General features: G+C 43.1%; 1 protein-coding gene across 15 annotated transcripts in view; it reads right to left on the reverse strand.

Annotated features, from left to right (window-relative positions):
- The window catches only part of SUPT3H (SPT3 homolog, SAGA and STAGA complex component), a 559,042-nt gene that overhangs the window by 127,151 nt on the left and 417,503 nt on the right, over window positions 1-14,388 (reverse strand). For all 15 annotated transcript variants that reach the window (XR_012655472.1, XM_032802086.2, XM_075063614.1 and 12 more), the window contains 2 exons: window positions 10,912-10,987; window positions 7,659-7,771 (listed from right to left, as the gene is read on the reverse strand). Coding sequence is in view for 14 of the 15 variants with exons in the window: in XM_032802086.2 (XP_032657977.2) it covers window positions 7,659-7,771; window positions 10,912-10,987 (189 nt within the window). In the remaining variant the exon portion in view is untranslated. The remainder of the gene's footprint in view (window positions 1-7,658; window positions 7,772-10,911; window positions 10,988-14,388) is intronic.

A 14,388-nucleotide genomic window follows, 5' to 3' on the forward strand; every position in this document is an offset into this window, starting at 1 on the left:
AGACACTATATGTGTAGACACAAATGATCCTAATTCTAATCCTAACTAGACAAATTCAGCCTTGAAATAAGATGCAATTTCCAAGCAGTAATTAAATGCTGGAACAAGAGGGATTCATCACTGATTGAAGTCTCTAAAGAGAGATTAGATATCTTTCTAAAACATAAGCTTTAATCAGCCTGTAGGAGATATTCTGAAGTCCGTGTGCGTGAGGTGTCAGTCCCTTCTGGCCTTGGAGTCTGTGAATGTATGAATCTCCCTATTTATTTCGTTCCTTCATGGGCTATGGAAAAAACAGGAAATTCTGTATTTCTCCCCATATGCTCAAAATTACCCGGATGTTTACCCAACTCTGCTTGCACCTCCATCTGCAGCAGTCAGGAGGGATTTTTTCCCCTTTAAGTACAATTGGACAGATGTATTCTGTGTTTTTTCCCCTCCACCTTCCTCTGAAGCAGAGCTAGAGATGAGACACCAGATGGGGTGGACCAGTGCTCTGAGGTAGCAGAGAGAATCCTCTCTCTCAGATGCCTGGCTGGAGTGTCTTGTTCACATGCTCAGGGTCATGCTGATCACCAGATCTGAAGTTAGAAAGGAATTTTACTTCAGGTCAGATTGACAGGGATCGTGAGGTTTTTTTTCACCTCCCTCTGCAATATGAAGCATGGATCACCACTAGGATCATTAGGCATATCACTCCAGATCAATTTCTTGACATTGCAGGGGCCTCAACTCTCCTGTTCTCTGCATGTAGTACACAATATAGTTTAGCCTTCTGAAAAGTGAAATGCTTTGGTCTATCCCAAGTTATTGGGCTCAATATAGGGGTAACTGGATAAAATGTAATGGTCTGTGTTATACAGGAGGCCAGACTAGATGATCTAATGGCCCCTTCTTGCCTGAAACTCTGTGAAACTATAAATGCCCCTTTAATAGAGTTTGAACTGCAATGAGTTACTTTAACTTAAAGAACTGGAAGTGACCTATCTGTAACAGGAAGCTCTTTGAGATGTGTGGTCCCTATCTGTATTCCACATGTAAGGGGACTGTTGCCCCCTTACTAACATTCAGTGGGGGTGTTTTCGTTGGCTAGCTCCCAGCACTAAAAGGGGAAGGGTCGATGGGAAATCAGGAGCCTGAGACTGACAGTCCCCAGGAACAATGGGGAGAGGCCAATGATCCAGATTAGCCTGATTGACAGGGTGGGCAGGCTAATCAGGGAGTCAGGAGGCCAGGGGGGTCCCGTCCTCCGTGTGAGCTGGAATTGCTGGAGTCAGACAGAGTGAGGCCAAGCTAAGGAGAGAGCAGAGGCCCAAGTTGAGCTGCTGGAAGCAGAGCTGCAGCAACCAGAGTCAGAGGGGCCAGACAAGCAGCCCAGGAAGCAGGTCAGAGCTGGGAGCAGAATCACAGAAGCAGCCTGCAGAGCAGACCTGTGCTGGGAGCAGAGCTGTAGCAACCAGAGCCAGAGGGGCCAGAGAAGCAGCCCATGGAGCTGAAGGCAGAGCAGCAGCAGCGCTGAGGCAGTGTGGAACTGGAGCTGGGGCTGGAGCAGTCCGGAGCCGGGTGTGGTGAGCACCTGGGAAGAGTGATGGGGACCCTGGGCAGTGGGCCCAGCACAGGGAGATGCCTCAAACAAGAGGCTCTGCAGGCCATACTTGGGGGGGGATCGTAACCCTGACAGGGTTGGGGCAACACTGGGAAGAAGGGTCCTGCCACCTAGAGCCTGAGAGAGTGTGGCTACCACCAGAGCAAATGTCCAACCCACAGCGTCCCTGCAGCACAGCCAGGGCCTGAGAAGGAGGCTTGGGACCTACAAGGAACAGACTGTGAACTGCCCTGATGTCCAGAGACATTGTTTGTGATATTCCCTGCCACAGAGCGGGGTGATGTGTTTTCCTTTAACATTTCCCATTTTTCCTTATTCTTTTTTCAAATTAATTGAGCCCCCCAGGAATCCTGGGCCCAGCCTTGTTGGGGTTACAAGGACTCTGCCAGACAGGAGAGTGCAAGGGGAGTCCTCAAGGGCAGGGAGGCCTCTGGGTAAAGGAATTGGGAGTGACGACTCAGATCCTTTCTATAGCCCACTTCACTGAGGTAGTGCAGAAGCCAGGAAAGTTCCCCACAATAGCCGGACCATTCCCCAGCTTACAGACACATGGATACACATGTGCGCCATGCAACTGAGTCCACAGATTATGAACAAGAGCTGTCCCTTGGCCTGCACAAACACAGTTGCTCTTCTCATGCTCCAGACCAAAGGCATAAGAGTCAGTGCTGGCTGCTGCCTCTCTCACCATGGATCCAGCAGGATCTGAAGCAGAGTGTATGGAGAGTGGATAGTGGAATACCGATAGGTACATCTCAAAGAACGTATAGTTATAAGTAAGTAAACTCCATTTCTTCATGTGCTGGTCCCTATACGTATTCCATACGTGGCTGACTGACAAGCAGTGTTCAGATCAGAGGTTGATGGAAGGATGCCAACAGTAAAGATGCTTGAAGAACTATAGTCCCCACAGCTGCATCTGCAGCAAAGGACTGAACTAATAATGTGTGATGTGTTGTGAACATGTGACTGGGACTCTGGGTAGCTCTCATGGAGTGTCCTTACCCCATCGGAAGGAGGGAAATGCGCTAATTGGTACTATGCGATGATGCAACCAAAATCAATTTATTGATCTTCTGAGGAGACATTTCTTGTCCTCGTGAACTTTCTGCTGTAGTGAGTAATAGTCTTGGTGATTTTCTGATTGGTTTGGTCCTTGACAGGTAGAATTCCAGGGCACATCTGACATCCAGGGAACAAAATCTTTTCTTGTCAATGGAATCATTGGGTTTGTGAAGGAAATGGAAAAGTGGATAGGTTGGTTGATATGGATTTCAGAAATTACTTTAGGGAGCAATTTAGGATGAAGATGAAGAAAGACCTTCTCCTCGTGGAAAAGGCATATGGTGGATCAGTCACAAGTGTTCCCATTGTGCTCATTCTTCTGGATGAAGTAATAGCAACTAAAAATGTGACCTTCATGGAAAGGTGGGACATAAAGCATCTGACCAAAAGTTAAAATAGTGAGCTGGTGAGTACTGACAGGACGAGACTGAGATCCCACTGAGGTGTAGGCTTGACAACTGGTGGAAATGTCCTGGTTGTATCTAGCTAGTTGCAGATAGCTACCCCAATTTGTGTTTGCAAGTTTGTTCTGAGGTGTTCCTGTAACTTTGAGTCCAGAAACTACAATTCCAGGATGCACAGTAGGCGGAGAGAGACAAGAAAGTGGAAAGAAAGAATGTGAGCTCTTTGAAAGAGTGAATGGAATAAATCTTACCTTTGCAGTTATCAAGCTTCCTGCATCTTTCTCAAAGGGGTACAGGTACAAAAGTCCTGACTAGGTCCTTCAGGAATCTCTTGGGTGAGTAAAAATGGAATGTTCATCTACTGGAGGAAGGACTGCACTGATCACTGCAAGATGGACCCAACAATGAGCTAAGGAAAAGACCCAAGTTCTTCAATGACAGTAGATAATCTAAAATGACGGGATAGCCACAGAGTCTGAGGAAAATTGATTGCGCTGTGCCCAGGTGTAGAAACATCTCCATTTAGATAGACAGTAGTTCCTAGCTGAATCTTTAATACTCTGAGTAAGAATGGCTTGGCAGCTTCTGAACAGGAGCATGTTCTGAAGCCCATCCACAAACCAGTCTGTGAGGTGAAGTGGGTCTGTGTGGGAGTGTCTGATTTTTCAGTCTTCCTGAGTTAAAAGATCTGGCAAGATCCTGATCAGAGGACAGGTTGACATTCTCAGAAGTTCAGGGAACCAAGTGTCTGGACTAGTTGGATGTTACGAGAATGACTCTGGCCCTGTCATGACAGATCTTTCTCAAGACTTGTGGAAGCAGAGAAACAGGCAGAAAGGCATATCTGAGTTGGTCTGACCATGACAACAGGAAAGCCTTGTCCTGGGCATCATGGCCCATACCTGAGATACAAGGGAAGTTTCCTGTTCATCTGGGACATGAAGAGATCCCATTGAGGTGTTCCACCTGAATGAATCTCTCAGAGCTGTATATTTCCCATTCATGGTCTGCAGAGAAATACCTGGTAGGTCCATGGCTTGGATAGTGATGCAGTTTCTGAACATTCCAATGCCTGACTGCTTCCAGGAAGAGGGGCAGGGGTCTTCCTCAACCCCACAATGATACTATCCAACATTATTTGGATATGGAGTGAATACATGATGAACCAGTCTCAGTTCCAGCAGGCTGATCTGCAGTTTGGTGTAAATGCCGTGTACAGTGTGGTCATTCAGGTGAGAGTCCCATCCCAGAAAGGATGTATCTGTTATGATGGTGCCACTAGGGCTGGCAGCGTTGGAGGGGACTCCCACTTGCACTTGTTCCAGGTTCATGAGAGAGAGGCAATGACCTTGGTGAGAACAGTCACACTGGTGTTCACGTGGTCCTTGTCTGGTAAGTAGAGAGACCAGAGACAGGCCTATAGGTAGCGCAGAAAAAATCTGGTGAATGGTATCACATAAGCACATGAGACCACATGGCCTAGTAGGGAAAGGCATACGTTGACTGTAGTTTTTTTGTTTGCAAGTAACGTGCTATCAGATTGCTCAACTGATTAAAATCTTTCTGAATGGAGTAAAGAGCCTTCTGAAATTAGAGTCCAGTGTCACTCCGATGTTTATTGTCCTTGTGAGGGTCAAAATGGACTTTTCTTTGTTCATGCAGAAACACCAGTATTGCTAGAACATGAAGCAGGAACAAAGTTTCTAACCTGACCTCCTGGTAGGAGTGATCTGTTAGGTGCCAGTCAGCCAAGAATGGGAAGGCTATGCAGCATTGCATCTAATTTGGGGTGCCACCACAAAAAAACCTTTGTGAATACTCTGGGTGCTGTTGCTAGTACAAGGGAAGGACACTATATGAAACTAGGTGTCCTCTATATCGAGAGCCATGAACCACATTCCCTCTTGTACAAAGGGGATTACTGATGCTAGTATAGCCATCCTGAATTCTGACTTTTGAATAAAGATGTTCAGTTGTCAAAGATCTGGAATGGGTCTCTACCCTTCATCTCTTTTGGGGACTAACAAATATGGGGAAGAGAACCCTCTCCCTTCGTACTGAGATTGCACTTGTTCTATTGGCCACTGTTGGAGAAGAGAATCTGCCTCCTGGCAAAGAATCTCCTCGTGAGAATGGTCCTTGAAGAAGAACCAGGAATGGGGTTTGTGGGAGGAAAGGGAGATAAATTTGATGGAGTAATCATAGTGGATGATTTCTAGAACCCACTTGTGTGTCATGAGAGAGTCCAAATTGTGAGCAAAAAGTAAGAGAAGGCCCCCAAGATTTGGGGGGCGGGGGGAAGGGACAGAATAGAAGTGGTTGGCATCCATAAAGATAGGTAATTCTCAACTGAGGCATCAAAAGTAGCCCTGAGTGGATAGGTGGCAGGCAATAGGTGGAGATTGTGGATGTAGAGGGAGCTGAAAATCAAGGTCTCTAAACTCTCTATTGCTTGCATGGAGGCTCAGCTGAATGCTGATGGTAGAATGTTTGTGGAGGGCGTGGTCTTGGCCTATACACTTGCTTGGCATGTTTTCTCTTCAGGGCCAAAATGCAAATTCCCAGGGAGCAGAGGGTCAATCTAGAATCTTTAAATGAGTGTAGAGACTCATCAGTTTTCTTGTCAAATGGTAAGTCCTCTACGATGTTCCGCACCTCTGCATAGAACCACGAAGAGTGAAGCCAAAACTCACACCTCATAAACAGAATAGTGGCTAGCCCTCTAGATGCCATGTAGGAATGTTTTTCCCACTAGTCTGCCTTCCTCAAAGGCGGCTTGATTTTGGGCTCTGTCCTCATGGGGAAATTTGTCCTTAAAGTCTGCCAGTGTAGAGGAGTTGTTAAAATCATATTTCACTAACAAAGCCTGATAGTTAAGGCTATGATTATGTTACAGAGGTTGTGGAAGTCACAGAATCCATGAGTCAGGTGCACCTCTCAGCTCTTTTACTTCTGGGGGTGCAGAAGGGACCCTATGGCTGGCTCCATGATGGTCTCTTTTACCAGGAGTGCCACTTTGCTTGCAGATTGTCAAGGAGCCAGTGCTGGGAATCCTGGATCTCCTCCATAGGGATCTGAAGATCATTTGCTTTCCTCTACAGTCATTCCTGGTACTGCTTATGGTTGTCTGGCAGAGATGGTGAAGACAGAATAATTGCTTTGTGCAGAAACGAGGTTGAGATTCCTGTCAGTACCTGCAGATGTGGCTCAATTTCAGTCTCCGGGAGATGCTGTATGGGAGAGGTGCATAGGATTCATGCACAGATTCTGGATGCCTGTATATGGGTCCCATGAACCCTAGGAAGGCGAAAAGGAGGGGTTAATCAGTTGAGAGGAACCTTATGGCATTGGGTAGCAGCAGTTCTTCAAAAAGTCAAAACTGGGAGGAAGGCATCCAGTTCTTCTCAACTCCCTGTCAGGACTCATCTCTCTGCAAGGAGATGAATGGCTGGCCAGAGCATGTGACTCATCCAAGTCAGAGACCTGATCTGGCTCTACTGATGGGGTCGTCAGTATGGAAGGTGAACACTCCTGAGTTAGGGCTGGATCAGGGAGGATTCTTGAGTTACTGAAGTAGATTTGTCCTCCGGTGTGGCAGTATCTCTCAGGGGACGGGTTTGAGAGGAGAGGGGATGAGACCTGAGTGTCCACATGTCCCAGGGTTCAGGGTGTACGGGCGGTCAGGACTGATGATTCTGACGCATCCCAAGAGGGTGCAGGTGGCTGATCCTTAGAAGAATGGGCTGGGACTGCCATAGAGTCAGGTCCTGCACGCTTAGATGAGCCAATGGATGCCAGTCTTTATGTTTAGGAGTCAGAGCCACCAAGAGAATCTATGGATCCTTTTTCTTCTGTGTTTTAACAGCCTGCCTGGGGCCTTCAGCAGTTCTGAGCCATTAGGAGGTGTGTGTGAAGCTGGGTTAGGGAGGGATCTCTTCTCTCAGGAACAAACCTGAATGGGGATCTGTCCTTGCATCCATGAGAGTGCCTCTTACTCTTATAGAAGCCCTGAATGATGAGTCCTTGGGTTTAGCAGCTTTAGGCTCTGCTCCCAAGTTCATGCTTGAAGAGCAATTGCACATATGTGGGCCAACAGACACTGCTTTTCATGAACCTCTGGACTCGGGCACGTGTGGAATACACATCGGAATCAGCACTCAAAGAATCACCTCTCTCATCACTTTGTATAAATTTACTGAGTAATTTGTCTACCCTAAAGCGGCTTGGCCCCTACCTTTTATTTACAGTTGGGATGACTGAACCCAAGTGAATTGCCAGAACTCACATAGAAAAGTGAGTGGTTTCAGTGGCTTCCTAGGTGCCAATCTTTTGCTATAACCGTTAGCCAAAAGTGCCACTTACACACCAGAGCAATGAACACGCTACAGTACAAAAGCTCAAATACAGCAGATTACATGAAAGTTAGAAAGGAATACATAGATAGTCCCTTAAAAGGTCAAATACACTTTGAAGAAATGTTAACACACAGCCTGAAGTGTCTGCTGAGATTAGTTGAAAGATGTTTAAGATTACTAGTTACATTTGTTCTGCTGTATCATAATAAGTATAGCACACTCCCTTACCTGTGCCACAGTCTCATATGCTAAATATGCCAAAATCTCCATAGCAACTGCATTTGGTTTTATTTCCATGCTGCTGCAGTCCAGCCAATCACGAAACTTGGAAGCTTTCTTGGCTGTCAGTTCAAAACAAAGTGAACAGAAGTTAATGTTAACAATAGATCTACACTCTTATTTGCTTAATTCTACATCTGACAGGGTAAAAGTCAAACAGTAGAACTGAACTTGATGGGAAGGGCAAGAAGGAGGGTTCAAAGAGGGGGTTAGAATGAGACAGTGAGATTAATGGGTAAAGATGCTAATTTCACAGGCAGCATTTTGAGTAGCCTATAAGGGAAGGCTATGACCATCATGAAGGAAAGAAGGAAAAAAAGATGCAGTAATCAAGGCAGGAGATTACAGTATGGACAAACATTTAACTGTGGGGACAGACAGGAAGGGTTGGAGTTACAATATATTATGGTAGAAGAAAAAACAGGCTTGTGTCACCCCTTGGATAAATGGTGATAAAGATAGGAGGAATCCAAGATGGCTCTGAGGCTGCAAACCTGAGTGAGGAGGATAGGGATGTTATAAACAGCAATGATGAAAGGTGGAAGTTATTTAGAAGGAAAATTAAGGAGCTCAGTTTTAACTATGTTAGGGTCTTGGAGGATGACAAGCTATCCAGCATGATTTGCTGGGTATGTCTGAAATGCGGTATTAGGCAGAGGGAAATAAAAAGTGCAGCCATGTAGATCTGTAAATCATCAACACAGAAATAGTGCTTTGATCTCACACACTCTCAGGAGACCTCAGAAATAAGGCAGAGAAAAAAAGAAGAGATGGGCAGAGACAGAGAGCCATGGGGCTTGCACAAAGAAGGGAGGAGGTGGGAAGGCCAAAGTGACACTGATGGAATGGCAGGAGAATTAAGAGGAGAACCAGGAAAGGCCAAAGAGAGGATAAAATGTTGTCAAGGAGAGAGTGAACAATGGTATTAATGACTAGAGAAAGATGAAAGAAACTTGGCAAGGAGGAAGTCCTTAGTGCTTTTGGTGAGAGCTGTTTGTGAAGAGGGCAGAAATCAACTGGAGGGAATCTGGGGGGTGAGTAATTTGATATAGAGTTGTAAACAGCCTCTTCAGTCAGCCTGGAGGTAAAGGGGAGAAGAGAGATTGGGTGTTGGTTGGAAAGGCAGCTGTTATCATCATATTTTAGGACAGGGAAACAATAATATACTGGTTGGTTGAGGAAAAGAAGCCGAAGTAGGAGAATTTGAGGATCAGTAAAAGAGAGGTGGCAGGATCAGAAGCACTGGCTCGAATATTTACACGTCATCTTAGACTGTTTGGTATTTGGGGCAGGGAGCTTTTCTTCAACTAGTTTTTAAAATGCCATACAGATTTACAGTGTTATACAACTAAGTAATTATAATCCTACTGTAACATTGGGTGACTCTTCAGAAGCTAATACATGGGTTTATCTTACAGTAATAAAGGTTTATTATTTTAAACACACTGCAGTTTTTAAATTCAATTTCTACTACAACTAAGGGAAACATGGAAAATAGTCTTGTCTTAATTTTTAATAAAAGGCCATCTGCCATTTAACATATTACTGTATCATCTGGTTTGTTTTTGCTAAGTAATGAAATTGTGAGTATGATTCTCCTCACTGGTTTTACACCAGTAAAACCCCATTGATATCAACTAACAACTTGATTTATATTAAATGTGAGGAGAAAATGAGGCCATGGTTATGCAAAAATATAGCAAAATTATCCATCAGATCATTTAAAAAAAATAATCACAATCTCCAGTTCATCAACATTCAATGTTATTTTGTAAACTGAATATTTATATTTCTGCTGAGCAGGGCCGGCTTTATGACCCGCGGGGCCCAATTGGAATACTCGGCGGGGGTCTGAGGCTTCAGCGGCATTTTGGCAGTGGGGGGTCCGCTCTGGGGGTTTCACAGCAGTGAAGGACCCCCCACCCCCCTGCTGCCGAAATGCCAAAGATCCCCAGAGCGGACCTCCCGCCCACCGCTGAAATGCCACCGATGACCCCCAGAGTGGGGCCCCCTTAGGCACTGGGCCCGACTCTGGGGAATAGGTGGAATCGGCATAAAGTCGGCCCTGGTGCTGAGTTATGATTATAATTTTTAGGTTTAAAAATGGCGTTATCACAAACCTCTCATTAGCTGAAATCACCCCAATCTGAAGTACCATTTACCTAATGGTTCACAGATGTGTGATTCCAAATTACAACTGAACTTTCAAAACATATTGAATTAGGAAAAGAATAAATGCTTACAAAACATGTTTTCCTACATTTGCTGACATTTACACAGAGTGCTATTTTGGATGTGTCATTTATTTGCACTTTATGATACATAAATGAATCACTCATGCACCCAATTCAAATGCCTTGTTATAAAGAACAAGATACGCATCTCTCATTTAAAGACACCATTGTGTTCAATTTTGTATTGTAGGGTCATGTGCTATTTTGTCATGCTTTTCACTAGCTCTTTCACCTCACTTTCTCTTTGACCTTTAACCTGAAGTTTTAGTCATCACTTAACCGCTTCTGTAATGATGTTTTGCTACATGATCAAACCCATTAATTTACAACCCATTATAGTTGTGGCCCACAAGCATTTCTAGTAAGCTGGCTTTCAGTGCTAGTAAAGCCCTAATTCTGTCATCATGTTATTAGTGTTGGAATGGCGTGTACTGATGAATTTGGCTAATGTTGAATAAATTCCACAGCAGGAGGTTATGGCTTAAAATAGAAAAGACTCTTTAGTAAGTTCTTTGTATGGTCTACGGATGCAGATTATAAAAAGGAAAACTTACTACCATTAGTTAATTTTAGATACCTTCAGAAGTAATCACAAACTTGAGGGTGTACTTCATTAATCAGCTGTGTATAACAATATCAAGGTAAGCTGCATACAAACATGGTTGTTTTAACACAGAAACCGGTTAAAAGTTTTATCTATCTATTTATGGATTTTATACTAGCACTCAGCATCAGAGTATTTGTGTTATATGAAATCTGAGAAATATAAAAATAAATAAAAGTCTGCCTGATCTCAATACAGTGTAATAAATTAGCATCACTTAGCAGTTCTGAGGACAGAGAATCTAATATACTCTTTCATGCATTAAATAAATACATTTCCAAAAAATGTATCAATTAGATTCTACATTGTACATAAAGTAACGACAAATCTAAATACTATACAGGAGTTATGTGATAGTACTTACAAAAGCTTAATTGACGACTTTCACAAAATTCTGCATACTGGGCTGAGTCCATCATTCGTGTTTGTCTTTCTGCTCTCTGAAAAACAATGGGTAGATTTCAATAATGCACCTTTTTCAAACAAGAGCCACATACTGCAAAATAAATGCCACCCACAAAACTCTTGCAGCCATAACTCTGAAGTTAACCCAAAAATTAAATGTTGTTTTAACAGGAATAAGATGCACAAAAATAACACATGATTGGGTTATTTCTCATGGGTAATATTTGCCAATGGTAACATTCAGAATTTTGATTCCAGAAGTTTGCTTATACATGTTCCTTATGCAGCACAGCAGTTAGGGCTCAAGCCTGCAAGGTGCTGAGTACTCCCACCCTGATTCAGGAAAACACTTAAATACACATTGAAATTTAAGTCAGTGAGTAGTCTCACTGTGTGCTTAATGTTAAGCACATACTTGTGTTTTCCTGAATCAACGCCAAAGGGCTCAGCATCTTGTATAACAGAGGCTATGGCTACACTAGAGAGGTTACAGCAGCCAGTTGCAGTGATGCCGCTACGCTGTTGTAACTTCTCAGTATAGCTACTCTAAGCCAATGGGAAAGAACTCTCCCGTTGACTTAAGCAATCCATCCCCAGTGAGCGGCGCTGGCTATGTTGGTGGGAGAAGTTTTCCACTGACACAGCACTGTCCACACCAGCGCTTAGGTCAATGTAACTTACGTCACTTGGGGGGTGGCTTATTTGCATGCCTGAGTGACACAAGTTATACCAACGTAAGTGATAGTGTAGACATACCCTGAGCCCTAAATCCTTTTGAAATAGACACTAATGATTTTGTAGCGAATGGAAGACTGACACCACTGTGGGGATGCATCAGGTCAGAAGGGGAGCAATAGAGGTGAGCTCTGCTCCACGCCAACTTGGTACATGCAGCAGCATTGGGATGGTGATTGCTGGCATTTTAACCAGTAATGTGTGCCTTCATTTTTATTCTTCAGAAAGCAAAGGCAGCTAGGAGAGGAAGAAAGTGAAAATTAAACAGGATAATTAATTAAATCCCATTTGAGAAAAAAAACATTCTACAGGATAGTTTTAATTGTATTTCATACAGATATAGTTAAATGTAAAATAAATTCTTATGTAATACAGTGCCTCAAAACAGTCAAAGTATTCAAACCGAACACGTTTATATATAGCATCCCCTCCAAATATCTGCAACACCATATTTAGGCCAAGATTCAACCAAGCATTTATGTTTATATTTAATTTTAAGCACATGCTTGAGTCCCATTGACTTCAATTGAGCAATGCTTACTTACATTAGCTTAGGATCTATCCCATATAGTAGACTTTACACCCTCTGTGACAGTCTATATTGTTATAGTCACCACTTTTACAAGACTATGATAAATTTTGAACAAGTATGCCTTGTGAGGTATCATTTGAAAAGTCAATCTGCTGAATATCACTATGTTGGAATTTGTATAGCAATACTATATGTGAAGTTTTGAGATTCTACTGTATGATTGTTACTGAAATGTGCTAATTCCAGGTAACACCCACAAACCAATTTTTCAGAGACAAAGACACCCTGGCCCCAGCCATGTGTTAAAGAGCTATCACCAGCTTAAGTGGCCATTCTCCAACAGGGGGAAAGGTGTAAACAATACATTTACATTCCATCACAGAGATGGGTCAGACATCACATCCACTAGAGGCTACTTGTCACCAGCACCTCAGCTGGGGGTAAGCCTCCAAAAGGGGAAGGTGGAACAAGAATGAGGAACAGTGGCCTCCAATTTACCTCTCTCCTCCTTCATCTCTGCTTATGACATCAATGCATCTCAAAGAACTGAACTAAAGGAGAGAGGTTCTAGGCTGAAAGGAGACTCAACCTGTGAAATTTACTGCAGCGTATGGCGAGACAAAACCTTTTGATTTTAAGTTCACCCAGCTTTTTAAGTTAGGTATTAGCTTGCATTTTATCCTTTTATTTAATTTTGTAACCAATCCTGACTTTTATGCATCATCACTTGTAATCACTTAAAATCTATCTTTCTGTAGTTAATACACTTATTGTTTTATCTTAACCAATGTATTTGGATTAGGGTGTGTAAGAAACTCCATTTGGGATAACAAGGCTGGTGCATTATCATTTTCCTTTGATGAAATGACAGACTTCATATGAGCTTATTCTGCTGAAAAGGGTATTGAGCAGTACAAGATGCACATTTCTGTGGAGATAAGGCTGGGACTTAGAATTTGTGGGTGTCTCTCTGGATGTAGTTCATGAGTGACTGATCAGAGCGCTCATGTAATTTAGCTGGGAGCGAATCTGCATGGTGAAGGCTGTGTGAGCAGGCCAGAAGTAGATGTTCTGACAGCAAAGCTGTGTAAACGGTACCCCAGGCTAGAGATTAAGGGGACACAGCTGTTCAGCGGTCCAAATCGTCACACCCTTCATTAACTGGAGGCAGGCAGAGGTGGTTAGACAATACTAGATGATTGTCCTTTTCAGTAGCAGATAGCAGTTCACGCAAATCTCTCGAACAAGAAAAGTATGTTATCTTAATCTTAGAGAAGGGAGTGTCACCTCCTTTCAAACTGTAACTTAACAAATAAAGGAAAACCATTCAAACTAACAAAGGCAAAATGTTGGCACCAACAGTACAATCTTGGAATAGGAGTAGCCAATTGCACCACAATCCATAAATTTACACTCACTGCATATAGCCAGAGTTAACATATCAAAATTACAAACCAAGAAGCGATAAATGTGGTATATCTTGACTTTAGTAAGTTGTTTTATATGGTCTTGCATGACCTTCTCATAAACAAATTAGGGAAATATACTCTACATGCAGGGAACTAATATAAGGTGAGTGCATAACTGGTTGGAAAATTGTTCCCAGAGAATAGTTATCAATGGTTCACAGTCAAGCTGGAAGGGCATAACGAGTGGGGTCCTGCAGGGACCAGTCTGGGTCAAGTTGAGTTCAATATCTTAACAAATGATTTAGATAATGGTATAGAGAGTACATTTATAAAGTTTGCAGACAGTATCAAGGTTGGAGGGGTTGAAAGTGCTTTGGAGAATAGGATTAAAATTTAAAATGATCTGGACAAGCTGGTGAAATGGTCTGAAGTAAATAGGATGAAATTCACTAAGGACAAATGCAAAGTACTCCACTTAGGAAGGAACAATTGCACACATATAAAATGGGAAATGACTGCCTACGAAGGAGTACTGCGGAAAGGGACCCAGTGGGGTATAGTGAATCACAAGCTAAATATGATTCAACATCGAGAAACAGTTGCAAAAAAACAAAACAAAAAAAACACAATTCTGAGATGTATTAGCAGTAATGTAGTAAGCGAGACACGAGAAGTAATTGTTCCTCTCTACTCCACACTGATAAGGCCTCAACTGGAGTACTGTGGAGAGGGATAGCTCAGTGGTTTGAGCATTGGCCTG

This window comes from Chelonoidis abingdonii, chromosome 3 (assembly GCF_003597395.2).
Source record: "Chelonoidis abingdonii isolate Lonesome George chromosome 3, CheloAbing_2.0, whole genome shotgun sequence".
NCBI lineage: Eukaryota > Metazoa > Chordata > Testudines > Testudinidae > Chelonoidis > Chelonoidis abingdonii.